At 38.0% G+C, this 22,908-nt stretch overlaps 1 protein-coding gene across 2 annotated transcripts; it reads right to left on the bottom strand.

Moving 5' to 3' along the window:
* Positions 1-1,596: 1,596 nt before the first annotated feature.
* LOC145784832 (phosphoenolpyruvate carboxykinase, cytosolic [GTP]-like) lies at positions 1,597-15,423 on the bottom strand. 2 transcript variants are annotated; one of them, XM_082596672.1, is made up of 13 exons: positions 15,310-15,423; positions 8,646-8,766; positions 8,034-8,173; positions 7,521-7,705; positions 7,171-7,380; positions 6,607-6,794; positions 5,832-5,945; positions 5,291-5,444; positions 4,899-5,009; positions 4,456-4,593; positions 4,248-4,343; positions 3,693-3,832; positions 1,597-3,178 (listed from the first exon to the last, which is right to left on the bottom strand). In XM_082596672.1, exons 1-13 carry the CDS (start codon positions 15,336-15,338, stop codon positions 2,852-2,854), a joined length of 1,953 nt encoding a protein of 650 aa, XP_082452798.1. In that variant the 5' UTR covers positions 15,339-15,423; the 3' UTR covers positions 1,597-2,851. The 2 variants fall into 2 exon arrangements, with proteins under 2 accessions (XP_082452798.1, XP_082452799.1); XM_082596673.1 differs by lacking the exon at positions 15,310-15,423 and adding an exon at positions 11,088-11,209.
* Positions 15,424-22,908: the final 7,485 nt, after the last annotated feature.

Below are 22,908 nucleotides of genomic sequence, written 5' to 3'. Positions count from 1 at the left end.
AAAGCTGTTGCAAAGTAAAAGGCTATGCACATAACATTTGTAGTTGCAATGAGTCTAATTTGCGGTTTTTCGGGCAAAGGCACGGCATATGTTATAAAGTCACAAGGTGCTAGATAGCAGTAATTTCGAATGATTGGGATAATTCCAGCCAAACTGATTGCAGAATAGAATAGATGCAATATTTACTTTGAGCTTGGGGGGCGTTGCCCCCCCGGCAATTACGGGCCTGCATTAAACTGCATCTTCGATGTCAGGAGGAGAGAGCACCTTAACCCAGGTCTGGGCCCGTTGGCACTGGAACACGTCCCGCTGGTAGTTCTACCCTCACTTCTGACATTGATGCCAGGCAGGTTGGCTGCTACATGCCACAACGGCAACATCTTTCAAGAAGGAAAACTTTAAGTTAAACCCGGGTTGGCCGAACTCGTTAGTTGTCGTGCAGAGGCATCCGGTCATCAAGACCACTCTGGTTTTTAAATGGAGGTTGGGGGTAAGCAAGGGCGTGTTCCATTGCTCCCTGTAGAAAAACATACACCAAAAAATCCTGGACTAACTTACTACTACATCTAGCTTTTGAAACTATGTCAAATATCAGACTTGTTCGAAAAACTAAACGAATTTAATTTGTCCCTCCTAGGAGAAAACATCAATATTTTGCATTGAAATCTAAAATCGATGCGTTCATCAAAAAATTGAACATCTGGAAACCGAAATTTCAAAATGATTTGTCTGAAATGTTTTCTTGACTGTCTTGAGGCCAGCTTTAACTAACATTGAGCCACGTGTGGACTTGCTTTGTAGTAGAAGGCAGTCACACCCATCACACTCAATAAATGTGTTTGCTTTTTCGTTTTGTTTCCAATAGGCTTCGTTGTGATGGTCAGAAATAAAAACAAACTGAACTGAGTGCCGGTAAATTATTTTTGGTTTTCGTTTTATCTAAGCTTTTCGATAAATATCACAAATGTATATTTCATACTGTTCGTCGTTTTAATCGTAAGGGGCCGCGAAACATTTTAGATCAAAAGGGGTCGTGAGCAATAAAGTTTGGGAAGCCCTGCCATAGCTGATACAGCCCTCGAGGTACAATGATGTTCCAGTTTGATCGATCTCGTGCGTCTTGCCCAATTTTAGTAGGGTTTTTCATATGCAGTAAACCAATAGAACTCAGATACGTCTTTAAAATGTCTGCACAGCAGTTTAACCCGTAGCGCCTTAAAAAAAATTGGAAAGTACACGGCTTTGAGAGAATAGAATGAATATTTGTGAAATGAAACAAACAAATGTTTCAATTGACCACTAATAGGCCAATGTTGCAAATTTGCATAACCTCACACAACCAGGAGGTTACGTGTAGCCTATTTTGTACACAACCGTGATGCACATGTGTTATTTACATGTAGGCCTACTTAAAGCTAAAGCACAAACTAGTTTCTAAAACTCTTTTGATTTCATTGGCATTTAATCCATTTCACTATCTCAAGAGCAGAACCCAGTTGACGAAGGCTTAAATTATTAAGGGCAGTAATTTCAATGGGTGACGAACCTGGTACACGTTGTAAGATTTTGTTCACCCTGAAATGTATTCAACAGAAGCACGAATAGTATGCGTTTAATCTCAACACGGTTGATGTGAGATGTTGCACAAGAAATAGCGGTGAGATAGTGCGCTGTAAATTTCCAATTGCGCAGATGTAGAAGCACGATGGCCGTCAACAAGACAAGCGTCGAGTTAACAAAAAATGGTCATTTTCAATTGATAACAAGTTACAAGATTTTATCGTATGTGCACTCCACTGTTCTAATCTCGTTGGCTTTAGCCTCAGCGTAGTCACGTGACCGTAACGACTCTGACAATCCCAACGAATTGAAGACGACGACTTCAAGAGCGTAAAGGTTGTTGGAAAAGCACAATGTACTGCTGATAGCGTTTCAGGCTAGGGGTGCCAGGCACCCCTTAACAACAAAATTTCGACAGCCATCTCTGCTTGATCGTCTTGGCTAGTGATAAGTGTAGTGCTCAAACTGTTCATTCTAATGTCAATTCAGCCAACAAAAAAAAAAGCTTTTTAAAACTCAGATGAATTGAATATCACAGCCACAGCAAGAGATATCAGACAGCAGGTTTGTTCTATACTTTCATTCAAGATTTAACCCTCGATTGATCAACGTAAAAAAAAATTGCTCAGTGGAAAAGTAAATGGTGGTTTTGTTGCTGCTTACTCAAAAAAAAAAACTTTGCCAAAATCCGACAACCATGATAAAATCACATTCTAAATGCCCAGCCTATATCCCGGTAAAGACTTCATTTGGCGCATACAGTACGGTATGCAAACGTGGTTAATAAGAAAACATGGTTAAACAAACAACAATATAGAAAAAACTGACCAATTATATTGTAATTAGAGGTAAGAGCTGGTTGAGCAAAATGCAGCTCGAAAGAACAGTTTAAAATTGCTTATATTTTTATGCAGTTATATAACACAAAAAATTTCGAGACAATATGCCTCAAACTTTAAAGAAAGGTGTGCGTTAAAACCAACTGGTTGTTCGCACTTTCACCTTGGAAAATTAAAGCATGGTATTTCTACTCAAGTTTCGAAATCATTTTAAAAGCTGTGATGTCAAAAAGAGCTGAATTGTTATTAAATCAGGGATAATCAAAGTAAAGATAGCAGAAAAAGTTGTCTATAAAAATCAAAAGAAAACAAACACAAATCATACACCAAAATATATCTTCAGTCTTCACGTAACTTCAGCGAAGCCTCAAGTTCAAATATTGCGGTTTAAACGACACGTTGATTTACGCCTCACACAGAACAAATTTGAAATCTTTCAATGGAATTTTGACCTACATGTTTCTAACACGATTCTCAAGAGAGTCTAATTCCTGAGCAACTTCGCTGGGAAGATCTTCATGGACTTGCTCGTCAAAATATTTACGAATCGCTTCTACTTCGTCCATCCAAAACTCTTTTGGAAGAGAAAACAGTTCTCTCATGTCAACATTTTCTTTCAATCCGGCAAGATTGATGCCACTTGATGAGGGAAGAATTCCGATGGAAGACTGGCTCGCATCAATAAGATCTCCATCAGGGACATCCGTTCGCTTAAAAATCCATTCCAAGACACGAGAGTTTTCACCAAATCCAGGCCACATGAATTTACCGCCCTCGTTCTGAAAAAACATTTCAAAACATTAGGCCTGATACGCTACGTCGGTAGGCAAAGTACGCGTTTCCTTTGATTCATCGTGAAAGTGGCTTAGTGGTGAGAGCGTCCGCCTCTAAATCGGTAAACATGGGTTGGATACCCTGTGTGGTCATGCCAAAGACTTTTTAAAAGTCGATACGGTTGAGCTAAAACTGCAAAGCGCTGAAAACACCACATATCTGCGATGGAAACAGCGCTATAAAAACATTGTTGTGAACTTCTTGTTATGAAGTAAATATTGGGCTGCAGATACAAGTCAAGAGTACGCACACTAATGTCTCAGTGGCAGAGCGATAATTTAATTCCTCGGGTTTAAACCAGACAGATCCACATCACTTGCATGCTGCTCATGTAATGGCATCTTCCAATCACGAACTTTTAACTTGTTTGCCAACTTTTTATGCAATGGCGTGTGCAGTAGGGAGCATTGAGCAATTCTAACATGCACAGCAAACAAAAAGGCACCCGCAACAACCGACCTTTCTGAACCAGTTGACATGGAAGATCTTAGGCATATGTCTTCCTGATTGGTTGACGCTGAGCCAATGAGCAAGGTATTTTCCGAAGTTGTATCCGAAGAAGGGCCTCATGGCAAAAGGATCGTGCATAATCGATTTACCTAGAAAATACAACACAGTCAACATGCTTATAAATTTAACGAAGTTTGCTTACACTTTTGCAGATCTATGCTCAAAAGTGAGTATACACAAAAAGACTTTTTTTTTGATTTGCATGTATGTTTGGCCAAGGCAATGGCGCAGGTATGATAAATGCAATAGTTAGAAAAAGGTATAGGCATTTGTGAATTAAACGTTTTACTGAATAGCAGCAGATACGCTGTGATACCAGACTTCGAATAGAGAAATGACAAAAAAAAAACATCTACAAACAAGCCTTCAGCGTGATGCTGAGCATCCGTGTACGACGAGTGAAGCGTTGTTAATTTGATAATGTTTGCTGAATTTTCTAAACTAAGCCAATATAAATGGCGATGAATATATGATTGCACGAGCATCAGCAACATGCGATGATACCTTTGTGCTCGGCCGCTGCGGTAGTCTCTGACCTCATCGAAGCACCGAGAAAGACGCCGTGTTGCCAGTTAAATGACTCGTACACAAGAGGTACACCTGAACAAGACAAGTTAATTAACATTATTATTGCATCCAGTGCATGAAAAAAGTCCCAATAAGGTGGCAGAATGCAGATTCTATTGTTTGTTTTACTAAATCCTCACCATACCTTTCGGTCTTCTTCCTCCAAACACGATGGCATCGATGGGAACTCCATCGTGATTCTCCCAGTTCGGGTCAATTGTGGGACACTGTCTTGCTGGGGCACAGAACCTTGAGTTTGGATGGGCGGCAGGCTTGCCAGATTCTTTAAAAAATATATAAAAATCAAATCAATAAAACAGTAAAGACATTTATCGCAAGTTACGGTTAAATGCAAGATATTCAAGGGTGCGGAAATATTGTAGTCGGTCGAAATCTTTTTCACCACCGGCAAAAGTACATCGCACTTTAACCAAGTATTTCTTATCGACCATTTTTTGAAGGCTTCTACAAAGATCCCCTGTAGTGTATAGAATACAACATTGGTAATGCTAATGCGTATTTCGGCCATTGCCTTTCCCTCTATAAACACACAGCCTATCTCAAAGTCGTTTTTGTTCACAAACCTACCAGGCGTCCATTCATCGCCGAGCCATGACGTGATTTTGACTCCTTGTGGAATTCCATTCATGCCTTCCCAGTACACGCCGCCATCTGACGTCTCAGCAACGTTAGTGAAGACTGAAGAATGTTGAAAATTTTGAATGACAATCAATTTCATTTAATTTTAAGATTACTGAAACGGTGAAACCACAACCTTCAGAGGGTGATCACGTGTCTTGAAAAAGTCGTTTTCACGTTAATGATTGACACACGATGCAACGAGAGTTGCATTTCCAACTTTAAACGTCATCAACTTTCAGCTTCACAGGTTTTACTCCACGGGAAAAAACATCACACTACTTTCTATAGTTCATTGTAACAAACGTTTGATTGTTTCAAGATATTGCGTGCTGCGTTACCTGTGTTGGACATGCAAGCTTTGAGCGCGTTTGGATTAGTCTTTTCTGACGTCCCGGGAGCCACTCCAAAAAATCCATTTTCAGGATTGATTGCTCTCAAGCGGCCGGCTTTATCGAACTTCATCCATGCTATGTCGTCACCGACACATTCAACCTGACCAGTGCACGTTCGATCAAGAAATGAATTTTTAACACGTTGATTCGACATAAAGCAATGTTTGGTGGACTTGCCGAACCGGCTTTTTGGTGCATGGTAAGTGTTACGCAAGAGCGCTTTCGCAAGAGCTTTTTTATGATCGGCAATTTGGGAAAGCAAAAGCTGATAAGGCAGTTAAAACGTTTAAAGCATGTTTGTATACCGTAGCTCCTATCTAGCACTCGGACAAGGTCAGATCAACCAAAAGCGATGTTAACTGGATGTAAACTTTCAGAATACAGTGTCACGTTTTAGCTGAATGGCAGTAATAATAATCTATTGTTCAGCATCTCTACGCAGGAACTGCATTGATTACGCCACTGCTCGAAGAGTTTTGGTTCCTACCTTCCATCCTGGTAACGTTGGTTCCATCATAGCAAGGTTTGTTTTACCGCATGCACTTGGGAAAGCAGCAGCAATGTATTTCTTGCGCCCTTCTGGATTTGTGATTCCTAGAATCTAAAGCAGAAAAAAAACAATTTGATAAGCTGCGGTTAAGACAAAAAAGATTAACAACTACGATATAAAAACAATACAATGCTATACATGTGATGAACAGGGGACGTTTATCTCGGACGCGAATTTTTTTTCCACGAGATATCTGTCTCATTTACATATTTTGGTAAAAGTTTGTATTAAAACCGTGTAAATGCAACATTTTCTCGTTGGTACGGTTGGTTCAGTGGTTTCATCCTCTGCCTAGTGATCGTGAGAACGAAGGTTCGACGCCCGTCGAATTCAAACTTTTTTTTTTCTTTAAATTAATTTTTGCAGTGCACAAGAGCTTTTCAAAAAAAGTAAGGTAAGGGAAAGCTTATATTTTATTATCATTGCAGAATTTCATTGGCAAATAGTTATGTCGCAATCTGAATCAACCAATCTCTCAAAACACTTTCGGAAAATCTTACTTTTAGAGTGACTAGAATCAATGAGACAGAAATCTCGAGGGAAAAAAATTTCGCATCCCGGACAGCAAAATTGGTCATTTTTTGACGTTGAATCAATGTAAAAATGACGGATTTTGCTGTCGGGGATAAAGCTCGCTATCCACAAGCAGCATTTGGAGCTTTCAAAATCAATCGATTTAAACGAAAGTAGGTAAGGCGACTGGTGCACCTACCAGCATGTGCTCGGCCAGCCATCCTTCACGCTGCGCGATCGTTGAACCGATTCTCAAGGCGAAGCACTTCTTGCCAAGCAGAGAGTTTCCGCCGTATCCGCTCCCGTATGAGATGATTTTGTTCTGTGCGGGAATGTGCGATACGATCACTTTGGCTGGATTGCAAGGCCAGTTGTTGACGAGTTGTTCTGTGGTGGGAATAATTGATTAAATTAGTGACTTTTTTGTTTACAGCTTCATGATCAAAAAACAATTGCTCAAAAACTCTTGGAAGAAAATAATTCCATCACTACTGAAACATGGGGGAAAACTGTTTGAAAATGAGTTAAAGGTGCAATACAATATTGCTTTGTCGAAACCCCTTTGAAAAGAGTTCGCATTTATAATCATCAAAATAATCACGTTTCACTTTGGGCCTATTAAGACGATCTGCATTACACTGAGATTACAAAAGCAACAGAGTAGAGAATTGACAGCAACGGAGCGTGTCAGCTGCTCCCCGTATGCCTATGGATGCAACACTGTTAAAACAACCTTGTGTAAAAACAACTTCTAATGACCTACTTGTCAAAGGCTTCGGGCAGCCGACGGAGTGGAGACATTTAACAAATTTTCCGTTTCCATGAGCGATCAGAGTGAATACTTCTGGTGTGATCCGTGTCATGATGCGTGTGCTGGCTACCACGTACTTGGAGTCGGTAAGTTGGACCCCGTATTTTGATATTGAGCCCCCAGGAGGACCCATGCTGAAGGGAATGACATACATTGTCCGTCCTAGAAAAAAAAATAGTGTTCACAGTGTTGCTAAGCAGGAGACATTTGCATTCTTAAACTATGCATCACTCAGCTGTGTAAAGTGGCAGTATCTTCATTTTTTACATAGCTTCAATGTAAACAAGTAAATGATGTCTAACCTTTCATGCAGCCAGGAAATCTTTCATGTAATGCTGTCTGTAGATTCTCGGGAGAAATCCAGTGACCTAATTGGCCTTTCACGCCGTCTTTAGTCTTTGGGATGGTGTCTCGTTCATTTTCAGTGCAAATCACCGTTTTGCTTTCTACTCTAGCGACATCTTTTGGGTCAGTCCTTGCGTACCAGCTACAAAAAAAAGTTCAACAAATCAAATGATTTATACTCATAGATGGTAAACGATCGACAAGCCTACGTCTTGTTTTGTCAGGTTAAGCACCAATCTACTTAAGAGATTTCTGATTTACTTCAACATCAGAAAAGGTTTGTGGTTTTCCGGTACTAAATGTGGCCTATCACTCCATAGAATGTGGTATAAACGAGAGGCCATTCTACAAAATCAAACACAGACCCAAAAAAAGAAAACACAGTTACACAGCTCTACTTGGTGCAAATGCAGAATGCCATATCACACGACACAAATCTTTGAGGCATTAAAATATTTGATGGTGCCCACCAATTATCGTATTTAGTCAACTTTTTGATTTCCCCATCTTTCTGCATTTCAGCAAGTAACTGCTTGTTTTCAGCTTCAGAGCCATCGCATATGTGGACACTGTCAGGCTGGCACAAAGCTTCGTTTTCAACAATGAAACTCTGAAATGAAATGTCAAAAAATTGTAACTCAGGAAAAAAACTGATTTGTAGCCAGCATTTCGCAACGTCAAAGAGGAGAGCTTGAGCCAATATGCCGGTATTTTCAGACTGGGTCCTCCACGGAAACCATACAACATTTCAACACAGGAAAATGGTCTTCAACTTTGCTTTGTCTTTTCATGCTTTCACATTTTGTATTTAAGCTATATAAGTAAATTGAAAATGAAATGCATTCATGAATCGAGTTGAACCGATTGAACTCAGCCAATGAGAACATCTGACGACATGAAAGCAGCACAGAAGCTATCAGTAAGCAAGATCTTGTGTGAATTTTGCACTGAAGTTCGTACGGTACTCTTGCTTAGCAGCGATAACCAAAATTATCAAAAAAGTAAGCAACGTGATGATGGTGTTTGTTTCATATTGAAAAAATTAAACAAAAAAACATGCACAACATGGATGTCTACTGTACCTTTACTCCGACAGGTAATTTTTCAAAGTCACCGTGAACCACATTGAGAGATCGATCTTGTCTTGATACAAATGCCGCTGCGGCTTTGTGACCGACCCTTTGGAGTAAGGCTGAACTAGGCCTGCAAAGTAAACAAAAGTATCACACGATGAGCGGTGCTGGTATTGACCGTTGTCAGGAATAAAAAATAAAGATAAACATCACTTTCGAACGACACAAAAGGTTTAGAATACGCCGGTTGCCTTGCTTAGAATGTCAAGAGCAGCGTTATGACCAGTCAAAATCTGTCGGTGAGGTTGTTAAAGCTGGCACTCTTGAATGACTTTCAACTGGTATCAGACACAACAAATTTGTAGCAGATTTATTCCGCTTGGTTGGATGTTTTGCTCGTAATTCTGAAATATGATTTCGTAAAGTTTTGTTTGTGTGCTCAAAACGTTAATTAGCAAATTGACAGTCCCCCTTTCGAAGTACTGCACAATATCTTTAAAATAGATCAGTAAAAACAGACGAGCAGTTCAGACTGAAATAGAGCAATTTTTTTAATTGACAAACGCTGCTTAAGTCTTAACGGAGTGCATTTGTTAATGGAAAAAAATCCGAAAAGAACCGAGCTTGTTGACATTTGCGGTCAAGCTGGCAAAATTCCGTGCGGATATGCACGTAGTGTTCGTGCGGCCAACGGCAGCAGTTCAGCTGAACCCAAAAAGCACGAAACATCATAAACAACTGCATCATCTGGGAAATCCAAAGACGCGCATATACGCTGAAAATATTGATTAAAACTTTCGGTGAACAATGCAAAGAGTCACAAATGTGACACCTAAAGATGGTACTGCAGGCGGGTTTTTCTTACAGTTTCTTCGAAACGTCGCAACCACGCAGTTCCGTTTCCGTTTGATAGAAGACACTGCAGACTACATTGTACAACGTAGAACAAAGAGCATTCACATTTCTGTTTGAATATTACGCAAGACCGGCTGAAAATAACCTATTCTCCGTTGCGTGGTTCAGCAGAGTGTTACGTTCAGTAAATGTCGCGCAGTTCTTTGATTCGTCACATATTATTAAGGGTGGAAACTACAGTAGTGTGACACAACACAGTGTTGGTATTTGAGCAACCAGAAATGACGTATCATTGAGAAAATAACTTTAGAATGATATTTGCTGTGCCTTTTTGTTGCCGCCAAAAGTCAGACAAGGGCAAAAAACTTTCTAGACTGTATTCTTGTTGTCATATTATGCACCCGGTACAACCCAACCAAACAGCTTTGCTTCAACTGGCACGTCCACATGAAGACCAGGAAAAGATTTGGTTGAAGATTGTGAACAAGCGAATTTAATAATTATTAAAAAATCAGCATCAAATCGGTACAATTTTAGCATTAAAACAACATCTCGATAGAACTAACTGCTGGTTAAGACATTGAACTTGTCCTTACAGATTGGACGGTGTTTACATTTGTGTTGGACAAACGATTTTTGCAGCAAACTCAAAGTTTAGATTGCTATATTTTAACCTAATTAGAATGAGGCCACTTAAAATGTTCTTTCTTTTATATTGCATGTTTTATGTTCATGAATTAATAATAACTGCAGATCATTGTAATTAAAAACTTGCTTTTTCATATATTAACGTAGGTCAAACTGGGATTTACTAGAAATACCCGCAAGTTCACCATTCCAAAACTAATTCTCAACATTTCTATAAACGCTTAAAACAATGTTTATGACATTTGTTCTGTTATAAACTTCAGCCCAACTGTATTGAACTTCATCAAACAAAAACAATGCGAAGATTCAAAAGTCAATTGTTCAAGCCAAGTCTGTTTTTTTTTTTTTGCTTTAAATGTCTATTTGTTACTTAGGGAGCCTTGCGCTATGCTAAAAACTTTGCGTTTTATATATTAAGACTTTGAAAAATTTCCAAAATAAAATCGTATTAAAACCTAAAACAGCGAAAAATACCAAAGTAACTGTAAGATGGTATTGTTTATTAAACAAGGTGAACAGTTTTCGGAACTACAGCTTGAGCAAACGATAAAGTATCGTTAGATTCGTACTGATTTGCTACATGCATTTGAAGAAACCTTTGAAAGCATCTCCCAATGACCAATACAATATGACCCACAAGCTAGTTTATTACATCACAAATATGCAAAATCAAATTAACTACTCCTAGTCATGTTATGTGCAATTGAAAAACAAAAGTCAAACGTTGTTGCTTATCATCTACCAATGCTTAGAAATATTTAAAATCAAATGTAACGATTAAGAATATAAAAATTCATACCAACAACCAGATTTCACGAAAAAAAAATTCTGTACAAACAGGAAAAAAATTACAACAAACGATAAAGATCAATATTATTATGACAAACTTTATATCACAGCATACTCGTGAAAAATTGAATAAACGATAACATCCACTTTCAAACTCACATTAAGATTTCTCCCATTTCTGAAGAAAATTACCAACGGATCGACGTGGCTGAATTCACTCGCTTCACAGCAAAAACTACTGTATGATGATAACCCCCGAAAACAACGTCTATTTATATGCACCAATGCCATGACGTAGTACATCCTCAGATTTATCACAAACTACAAGTCGCCTGACCAGTACAGATGCGTCAGGAAAAAGCGACGAGAGAAGAATTGCAACACACGAAGAGGTGTGTCGTTACATATGGGTAATCAAAACCTCTACGTCATGCCAAATTGAAATCGTTTGCTCTATGTGCAGCACTGGTGGTGGATATGGGGGTTCATAGTGAGAATGCTCCAAACAATCGTTTATGCTTTAGCGTTTCTTCAGTTGTTTTTTTAAATTTTTGTAGCCGTTTCAGGCAACTTTACATTGTCAAATAGACTGTCAAGTGAAGTATACTGCCTGTTAATGATAATACCAACGTTCTTTTGATCATATGCAATCACAAACAAAAGTCAAGCATACGGTCGAAGGCTATTGGATTTTAATGTTCCATTTCGAGCGGCTCAAAAGCAGCTTTGCTTTGTCATGCAAAATCGGGTAAATAATTTTTGAGGCGTTTTGTGAACACGCCCACCAATGTGACGCGACGCTCCGTCATCATGTGAACAATGGGAACAAGAAGCCAACGTGCTGATACGCCAACTGTGGAGGCACGATAAAATATTGACCAATAAGATCAAATTATAAACTTCGATGTCGAACTGGTTTTACATGAAATGGCAAAAATATTTTGCCAGAGCGAGAATTGTCAAAAAATTTATTGTGACTCAGCTCAGAATTAACGGTATAGTTATTTTTAGCGAAGGCATACGCTAGCATAAATTCATAGAAACAAGAACAACGAGATTTAAACTTGTTCGTGTCCACCTTCAAGAATCAAATTGTCTGTCAAGACAGTTTTGCGCTTTGAAACTCATGAAATGCTACTGTCATTGTTGGACGACAAAGGTACTGAAGGGACGACGTTTAAATCTCGCATTAAGCACACAAAAGTTATGGAAGGAAAGCAATATTCAGCTATAAAACACACGCCAATGAAAAAGAAAACGTAGCAAAAATTGTTGATACATGAGAGATGATTTATGCTTGAAATGCGTTTGTTGTGTAACCGTGAGTTATTTCTTGACAATTGGACGTTGACAGAGCTCAAACAAAGCCGAGCTAGCAATTAAAACAGTAGGATGCTTGGCTGTATATGTCAAAAGAAAATTTCTACGATGTCATGGAAATTTTTTTACAATCTCAAAAAACTGAATTCTAAAACGTTCCCAAAATAAAATCGTTGCGCGCAAGCTATATTAAAACGAACCTTTTCAACTAGCCGAGATATTAGATGAAAATACTGCGAAAAGATCAGCTCGCTTTCCGATGTACATGGAGAAACGAGCTTTGATACAAGAAAATTAGATTTTAGCAAATTAGAGTTGTACCCAATTTGGAAGGGTTTGAAACAGGAAATAACAATAGTCTACATTATTTTATTGTACGGAATTTACTAATTGCTAACGTGCATGGAAATTTCTGTTTTGACCAAGGTTGCCAGATATTTTTGAAATTTTCAGACCAATTGCTACTGAAAAGTGCCCCCAAAGTGGCCAATCGTCACAAGTAATGAAACAAGCCCAAAATATAGTCAGAATCGAAAAAATTTCAGTAAAAATGGAACGAAACCAAACGAAAAAAAACCGCGACTGCTGAAACTTTTCTACAACTCCAAAACAAAACCAGCCCCATGGCAACCCTGTTTTTGACCCGAAAAGCAAGTCAGAAATTTAGTGAAGAATCCAGAAAAAACCGTGCTGCGTATATTGCGCAACTTCTTTCGCAACACGAGCTTCAGTCTAAGAACAATGCGGGGAACATGGCGCGACCCACACGTCATAAGTTAAACGTGCACTACGACACATATTCACTTTATCGACCCAGGTAAACACAAACTTGGAATTTATGGGAGTCTCCTTGAGATGGTTTAAGCATTAATTTTCTACGTGCAAACTTCATGCTTGTTGATCTTACATCCAAACGGTTAGTTTATTCGGCAGAAAAGGCCTGAGTTGGGAGAATATAGAGAAAGCTCATATCAGATTTAAACAACCGAGCCGGCGAAAGAAAAAAATACAAGCCAGTCATGATGCGTACCAGACGCTGATTGGTTGAAAAACAAAGGAGGGGCGGGAGATGACGCGCACACCTCACTGATCTTTTGTGACGTCAAGCACAAAACGGATTGCGCAACACAAAACCTTGGGATAACCTCTGCGCCTATTGGCGTATACCTGACAAACTGGATCTCGCTATATATCAATTACAGCAGCCGCCAATCAAACTGTGAATGTCGTATACAGAAAACAAGTATTAAAGTACATGAGTAACTTGAATACGCTGTTTCACCCTTACGGGATATTCAGAAGCTTTTAATTTGCTAAACAATCGTAGATGTTTGCTGCTAAATAAGCCGACTTGCGTTTCACTGATTTCGATATGTAATAAAAAACGAAATATAGCTTGTTTCAATGCATCAAGTTGAAGCACACAATAATATCAGAATACCTTGCCTTTTAAACTATTGCAATACATAACTTGCTTTCGATAAATGCCAGAAATATGCAAAAAACTTCCTATTATAGGACTAGAGTCCAGAGCAATAAGATAAGTGACTGCTTGAATTGCTTACGTACGTATTTTTTGCTCCTACAACATCGTTTCTTTCATTAGTTCTCTGACACACATTTAAAAAGCAATACATTAGTATTTTGTTTTTGTTAAAACATTTCAATGTTTGTTTGTCCTATCCAGGCTTACGCCCGGTGATTGAAGATTTAGATTAAGTGGACGGGAAGGCAAGGAAGCCAATCTTCCTGACCACCTTCAGGCATGCCTTTAAGTGTCCTGCCAAAGACACAGCCGTATGCTCTTGAGCGGTGTTGAACCAGCGCCCTTGCGAGTGTCAATGCAGGGCTCTCACCACTTGGCAATGCAGCTGCAACATTTCGATCATTTTACATGACTGTGTGCTTTGGTTGCAAATACCACTGTGTAGTGCAATTAAAAAGAGAGTAATTTGAGTTTGATTTAACTAAATTAGTATGGAAACAAAAGCGAATATACACAAATCAAATAAAAATACCAAGATTGAGAAAGAGGTAAGAATAGGTAAGCGAATAAGGGGTCTGCTACTATTCGGTGAGTCCGATTCGGTGAGTCCGATTCGGTGAGTCTGATTCGGTGAGTTCCTAACCTCTAACCCCTAACCCTAACTCCTAACCCCTAACCCTAAAACGACAATGATAATTAGGCCACGGTACCCGATAATTAAAAAAAAAAAATGAAAAAATGCCCCGTTAAGGGATCGGACTCACCGAATCGGACTCACCGAATCGGACTCACCGAATCGGGCCATTCCGCGAATAAGAGAGAAAGGTAAGAGAATGTTATATTTGTGTACAACTTGGGCCTCTATATTTTAGCTGATTTCTCAATGAACAAATAAAACCAGTTTATCTTGCAGTACAGTAGCTGACTTTCAAACAAACATGTACTAAAATTAAACAAGATGTTTTGTACTATTACGTATTTAATATTGTAATAAACTTAAATATGTTAAATTTGACTACGAATGTCACAAGTGCAATTATAGACATGTATACCTGCTACCATTAAATTTCCCAATACTGATATGTTTTGCATATGCAAACTATGACTGATTTTGCCATGTGTGGACGAGCCAGGTGGCAAAATGATTGTGCAAACAGTGAACAAAAAAATGCAAATATGTACACATGCTTCACTTTACATTATCCACACATTGCTCCAGTAACAAAGAACAATTCAACTCAGTAGTTTAATACCATAGTCAATGATCATTTACACTTCAAAATTTATTTCAAATGTAACACGAATCTATAAACACACAATTATAAGATCTTTTTTATCTTTGAGCCACAAGCCTTCATTTTACCACCGAAGGGCATCAATGTTTGCCAGACTACATTGTGGGATTATTAGAAAGCAGTCAGTCTGTGTTCTTGTCAACTGTTTTTAGACAACACATAATACTTAGGTAATAAACTATTGTAAAGCATTCCATAAAGCACAAATTTGTAACAGAAAAATGGGAAGCATTTATAAGTAATTGGAAAATGTGCTATGTATTAAAAATTCTATACTTACAATCTTAGTAACAACATCAATGGGGCCATTGTCTTGGTTGAATTAAGTTTAATGACTCAATCTTGCTACTAATGCAAAAAGACTAAAAAGCAGTTAAAGCTTTGCATAAACCCTATAAAAGAAATAAAGTATTGTAATTTCAACTTCACAAATGTTTCATTGCATAGGATGAACCAGTTGCAATGTAATTGGTTTACAATATGATTGATTGGTGGTATGCCAGCAAATGACTTGCTGACTGGCTTGTATTTTAACTGTTTAGTATAAAAAGTCTGTTGTATACAGCAAACAGCATCTTCCACTGGAGGCTACACCTACAGCAAATACGATATTGTACTGTTTGACTATGTATTGTTACAACAGATACAAAAATTAAACATCAGTTACATTATTATCAATTTTATTCATTCACTATAAACACGAAACATAATCTGTGTATGAAATACATCAATAACCAATATGTTTGTCCACCATTCAGTACAAAAAAGGAGCTAGAAATATCCATAATAGAGAATTATTCCACGAAAAATAAAAGAACAAATATCTTTAAGCTAAATCCACGACCATTTTAAGACATACATTTTATAACTTAGCTAAAAACATTTCAAATTTTTCAATCAAAGTATATACTATAAATAAAATTGAACAGAGTTAATATAATAGTCGCAAAAGGCTACAGGCTTATATTGTTTCATTGTTCAGTACAGCAAAATAGAGATTAGTGTTTGATTTTGTAAAGTAGTTTTTCACATTTTCATTCAAATACACATGTGTAGCAAAGTACAAATAGGAAAAAATGATTGCGAAAAAGCGCTAAATAGCTTTAGCAGTCTATATGCTGCTTGATCAACATGTTTAAAGCAAAATGAAGCAGTTAGGCTTATGCTGTCTTATGTCGCCGGTTTGTTTCTGACCTGATGCAAGACTAAACTTAAAACCTCAAAAACCTAGCCAACTGGACTTCTTTGGCAACATAACAAAACTTCAATACCAAGCTTGCATAGACATCTTCACACTTCAGTTCAGAACTCTTCAATCCATTTATTTACTTTTCTTATTTATTAAATGAAAAGGCTCTCAACTAATGCTATGTGAACTTGCTCAAGACAAATTGGAGTTAACAGCTTGCAAGATGACTACAGCCCTCTGCTTTCATTTTAGAGCCCCTTGCCAAGACAGTTGCCCAATGTTGATAGGGGTCAATTTAACAACCATCAGAGCAGAACATTAGTTAGATGCCTTCGACACTCTACCAGCTGACTCAAAAATGCTTAACCGAAATATAAGTTGTCAGAAATAGTCAAAAAGATAATGCTATGTCCTAGAATACAGTATCGACTTATCCCAGCTTACAAATAGCTCAGTTGGTTAGCGAGTGACTTCTGGAATGAAGAAGCTTCAAGATCAAGTGGCACTGGTTCAACTGCTCTCCATCCAGCGTCAACTACTGGAGGGAATAGCTACTCGGCAAACAACACTTGAACAACCAGAAACTTCACTTTGTCAATCTCGGTGAATGGGCCTGCGTCAGTGATTCAAAGCCTCTACAAGTATACAAAACTGCCAGGATTAAGCTCTGCAAGAAGCTTTCCCAGTCCGAGGATAAAGATTTAATCAGTCAATCAGATATCTCAATTGCAGCAACAAAACCTGGTTCAAACTACACCTATGAAGCCATGTTGTTGACTTATGTACACTACAACCAAGTTTAATAATTGGACGTGGCTATTTTTCCACACTTAATGCCATGGTTACAATCAGGTGTTGCCAGAGTTAGGATTAAAGTTAGGAAGGGTTAAGGTAAGAGTTAGAGTTAGGAATAAGATTAGGGTTTTGATTTCTGCCCAGGACTAAAAGAATTTCCAAAATACAAGTTTTTATTTTCAACAGCTTTAAATTTTTCTCAAATTAGGGCAGAATTCCTTATCTGGCAACACTATTGAGATTATTATTACACTATATAGTGTAAATATAGTCACAGCCTTAATAACTACAGACATTAAACTTGATAGTTTAGTCGTAATCAAATGAAAATAACTAGAATATGCAAGGCAAGAGTACCAGTATGCTGCAATCAAAAGCAGGCTCTCCAACTTTACAACCTAAATTTCTATTCTAACCGAGCCACAAGTCAGTCAGTCAGTTTATTTATTAACACCTTAACTGAATACCTCAGAAAAACTGCCTTGTAAATACAAAGTTCATATATTCTAACCCAAAAAAGATTATAGTCTGCATGTTGCATGAACTCCACTGCCAGACACAGACAGAGGCTCATCAGCTTCAGTTGCTAGTCACGCTCACGCATTCCACTTTTAGCAAAAACGCAATGACGTCATCCCATCTTGCCGGCTGATTCCAGAGAAAAAAGCCCGATCAAACGTCGGCCGAAAAGAAACTTGTTTGGTGCTCAAGCGTGGTAAAGTTACAATAAAGTTTATCGTATTTTTTTGTTTGAATTTGTAAAATTAAAAATAAATTAGTAATATTTAGCATTTCGGATGAAAATAGATTGCTACGAACAGTGGCTCCGAGAGGGGGGGGAAGTCGGGCCAGTTTCCCCCCTAGCAAAACATTGTAAAGAAAAAACGAGTAGTTTTTTGTTTTTGCACTTTTGAGGGGGGCCCATTTTTAGTACTAAAGTAAAAATGTACCAACTAAATAATCAACAAATTCTTAAATGAAGTGCCTAGTTCCAAGTATTTCTCAATCATTGTAAATATCACTCTCGATGCTTCTCATCAAGATCAAATTATTTTCGTGTTAAGGTAGGCGATGTTGAATAGCTTCAAGACGTAAAATCTGAAGCTGAAATGATTTCTGTATCACTGAACGGTTTCGATTGTATTGATAGTTTCAACTTGAAAACTGGTGCTGTTTTAGCAAAGCGGGAACTATTTTTGCTTGACACCTGAACCTTAACTTCAAAAACTGCGTTGGCCAGACATAGGATGTTGTATCCAACATAAGTTATCTGGGAAAGTTAAAGGTATCAGTCCAAGCACGATTAAAGAAAGTGAATCCTGTATATTTTTTGTTTATGGATCATCATCAGTCATCATCTCCGCCTGCAGCAGATTGCGCATCATCATGAGTTATTTTCTTCCAAGAGTGGCGATTTTGAGCCAGCTCTCCAATTGTCGCCAAGTTGAGTCCGGTCCACGATTGGATGTTGTCTTGCCATCGTTTTGGTTGTCTGCCACGTTTTCTTTTTTCTTCTACTTTTCCTTCTGTGCAAACTTTGCTGATTCCGAATTGTGATCTTTTTGTGTGGCCGAACAGTTTTAAAACTTTTGATTTTATTATTGCTACAATTGGATGTAATTTTGTCATAGTTAAAAGATCTTCTGTTTTCGTTTGGTCAAGTAGCCTTTTGGTGGTCATGCTTTTTATGATGTGATTTTGGAAGGTATAGTGAGTTTTTTCTTTATTTGAGTTTTTTGTTTATGGATGTTTTTGTTTGGCTAAATCTAGTTGGAATTCATAATGTTGCCTACAGACAGCGTTGTTCAAATGTCTTATCATTTTTGGATTAATTGATTATCTGTAAGATTGTGACGTCTTTAAAGTTATAGTCCAGTCAGAGAAAAAATTCTGAAAAATCTAAAGAAAGCTGTCCTATCATCTTGTAAAGAAAATTGACTTCGAGAGGGTAATCAAGACGTGGTGCAGTCAAACCCAATGCTTTACATTACCCTTTTGCAATTGAAGCTGTAAAGACATTTCTTAAATGCACCAAGTTGGAACCAACAAGAGTTTGATCGGAAGCTGAGTCAATGCTAAAGTAGCCTACAACTAGCAGTTTTAAATATGTGACTGCTTTGCATTTTGTGCATTACGGTCCTAAACAAGATTCACTGATGAATTTAATGAAATTAAAGGAAGATGTAATCTATATAAGAGAAAGCTGAGAAGAGTAGGCTACTACTCGCAAGCTAAAGTTGCAGTGGCAATTATAAATTTAAAAGAAAATAAGTTTCTTTTCCTGAGGACAGAACGCTTTTATAACTCCACTTAGGCTAACTAGCTGAATCATTCGAAGGAAATGTTTTCTACCGTACATTGTAAAGGATTCGATAGTTGTGGTCACAGCGGTAAACCATAATCTCTTCTTGGGAAAATTTTAACATAAAGTTCCCTAATCCGTTCGTCTGTATATAATGACCGAAGAAACACACACTTGAACTTCTTTTCAAACAGTGTATTTCTGTAAAATTAGCCCGAGGCTACCGAAAACGAGGGGGTGCAACGCCTACACCACTTAAACTGTCACTACACAACAGATTACTTGGATAAAAGACGGAACTTTTGTCCAGCTAGCAAGCACTAAGCCAACAGTTAAATGTGCGGCCAACTTTCAAACAATCATTTTACGAATGACAAGAATAGATATCAATATCTCAAATTCACGTAGAAAGTAACTGTGACGCAATAAATGAAAGACAATTATGAAGTCATTCCAACAGGTGTTTAAAGCTGATGTAATATTTCCTGTTTAAACAGGCCCAAACAAGTCCAAACAAGTTTGACACAAGTCTATGAACGATGGTGCAATTTTGGCACATTTTCTAGCAAGTTCCATGACGTAATATTCAGTAGACTTGAACGGTTTTATATGACGTTTGATTTGTACAGAGATTGGCCGTAACAAGTTGTTGGAATTGACAAATGTATCAACAAACTCAAACATATCGTCGATGAGTTTAAAGTTCCATGAAAATTTCATCGTATGTCTGTTGTGCAGTTGCGGGCATGTGGGACAAATTTAAACCATTTGTAGGCTACAACAATGACATTTTTCAAGATATTTTGGATGAGTTGGTCCTTTTGACAGAAAGCCACAGAGCAAACTTCAGCTGCAAACCAGAACGAACCACCCCATAATCTCTACACCAGGAATCATTGATTGCAAATTTAGAAAGGTTTTTCCAAAGAGTTTTGTTATGATTTTTTTTGTGTTCCGGTAGCTATCTCCAACGGTTGCGCTTTGAGAACGTGGTTTTAGCAATTACTGAAATATGTAAAGAATTGTTTGCGCTCCAGTAGGCCTATGACTCAAAACGGATTGAAAAGCCTAACTATACATGTTGTGCATCAACTTAGACGTCGCAAAATTTTATCATTTGATGCTGTGATCCGTAACTTTGCATTGCAAAAAGTCCAGAAAGGGTTGAATTAAATCAGGGATGTCCAAAGTCCAGCCCACGGGCCAACTCCGTGTGGGAAAAAGTTCGGACACTCCTGAATTAAAAGCTTGGTTGAACTATTTTCGTTGCCTGTATTGTGGTTTACAAAGCTTTCTAGACAAAATAGTTTGCCTCAATGGCATTTTTGCTGCAAGTGTAATCCAGTGATTATTGTTGATTTTTACATTGAAGGAAGTTCTTTTCATGCTGAGGAAAGTAGGCTAATTTCAGCTTAACACGAACCTGCAACGCAAGATACAAATTAGTTGTATATTTGCTAAAAAATATTATGGGGCCCATTTTTCGTATTGTTTCCCGACCAGTACTGATTTCTCTCGGAGGCCCTGGCTACGAAACGCAAGTGGGAAAACTACGTGGGCCAACACTATTCAAAACGGAACTTTCTCCATGTTTGCGTTTCAAAAGCTTTTATACTGCACAGCACAGCAGTTTAAAATTTGCTTCTTTCTTTTGATCACTGCCATTTTTCCTGCTTTCTCTTCGCAAATACTATTTATTTTAATTCTCTCCTCATCTAAAATTCCATAAGTGAAATAGGGAGGGTGAGGTAAGATGAGTAAGCTACCTTTTGCAAAAAACAATTCACTTTTAAGCATTTTCAAAGGGTTATCTTGAAGCGCCAGTAAATTAACTTGCTACTGCAAGTGGGAAAACTATAAGGCCCTGTAAGCCCTACCGCCTAACACTATTCAAAACGGAGCTTTGCTCCATGTTTGCGTTTCAAAAGCTTTAGACAAATGGCCGAATATTGATTGATTGAATCTTTATCCTCGGACTGGGAAAGCTTCTTGCAGAGCTTAATATTGGCAGTTTCGCGTACTTGTAGAGGCTTTGAAACACTGACGCAGGCCCGGTCACCGAGATTGGCAGAGTAAAGTTTCCGATTGCTGAAGTAGCCTAATGTTGCCGGAGAATTATTCCATCCATTAGATGCCGCTGAATGGAGAGCAATCCTTAACGTGCATTGCTCAAGCGCACACCCGGAGAGTCGAACCAGCGTTGCTTGATCTTGTACAGCCTATATAAGAGTTAATTAAGGGAAAGTGGAGTATGGTCCCTTCCATTTTCGTTCAATTGGAGCCTTAATGACTGTGGAGAAAATGAAACAAACCAACAAACTTTGTAGGCTGAAGAAACAACATATGTTTGCATTAAAATCTTTTCGAATTCACACCCAAAAAAATTAGGCTGTCTTTTTTAGGAAGGCAGAGAAAGAGTTTCCGTTTTTTAGAAGTTGCCAAGAAGTGAAGTTTCACAATTGTGAGCAAACATGTAGCACAACTCAGCTCAATGGAATTTCCAACCTCGCCTAGGCCTGACTTACTGTAAAATTTTTAGAGTTTGGCATCCTTTAGCTTATAGGCTACAGTCACCTCCTCTGAATACTGAAAAGTTTGGGTGTTCATCAGGACAATTATCGTTTCTAGCACTAGTTGCTACGTTCATCTGATGAAATTGAAAGTAAAATTAACAACAAACAAGATGGTTTATTGCTTCACTGACGTTTCGCGCACCATGACAATGCGCATCCTCAGAGCGAATAACATACAAAATAAAATTTCACCAGGTTATATACTGCAGTGCGATTGAAGGCAAGAAAAATAAAACACGCAATATTTTAAAAAATTGGCCAATGATGTGTGAGCGGTTACTTTCCACGATAAATTTCGTAAAAACCTCCAACAATAAACATAAAAATTCAAAGCAGTGACGACCAACAGAAAAAAAAAGTGCGATTGAAGGCAAAAGAAATAGAACACAATGTTTTAAAGATTGGCTAATAATGTGTGGTTACTTTTGACGTTAAATTACGTAAAAAACTTCCAACAATAAACATAAATTCGAAGCACTGAAGACCACTAGAAATTCGAGACAAAGTTAGATTGCATTAACGTTTCCAATTGTGTTTAAGTAGGCTTGAAGCCTGCATGTCGAGACAATAATGATTTATAAGGTTTTGGTAAAAACCTTAGAAATCATTTTTTCCAAAAACTTTTTACCAAAACCTTATAAATCATTATTGTCTCGACATGCAGGCTTCAAGCCTACTTAAACACAATTGGAAACGTTAATGCAATCTAACTTTGTCTCGAATTTCAAGGTAATAAAATAAGTATTTCAATGATGTGAAGGACATTACTAAAAGAAGCATAATTTTTGCAAAATATGATCAAAAAATGTTTTCCCCTCGGATGTCAACTAACCTAGTTCTCCTTTTTAATGTCCGACAACATCGAATCGACATAAAAACGACAAATTGTCAGCTGATGTAATTAGCAGTTCGGATTAAGACTTTGTTAAAATAAACGTCGGGAATTACAAACAAGACTTACAGCGCTGGTGATCGCAGATGGATAGGCTATATTCCATCAATAACAATTCCCGCACAATG

This window comes from Aplidium turbinatum, chromosome 15, assembly GCF_918807975.1.
Source record: "Aplidium turbinatum chromosome 15, kaAplTurb1.1, whole genome shotgun sequence".
Classification (NCBI taxonomy): Eukaryota; Metazoa; Chordata; class Ascidiacea; order Aplousobranchia; family Polyclinidae; genus Aplidium; species Aplidium turbinatum.
The sequence above is the reverse complement of the archived record's forward strand: the minus strand, read 5'-3'. Positions and strand labels throughout refer to the sequence as shown.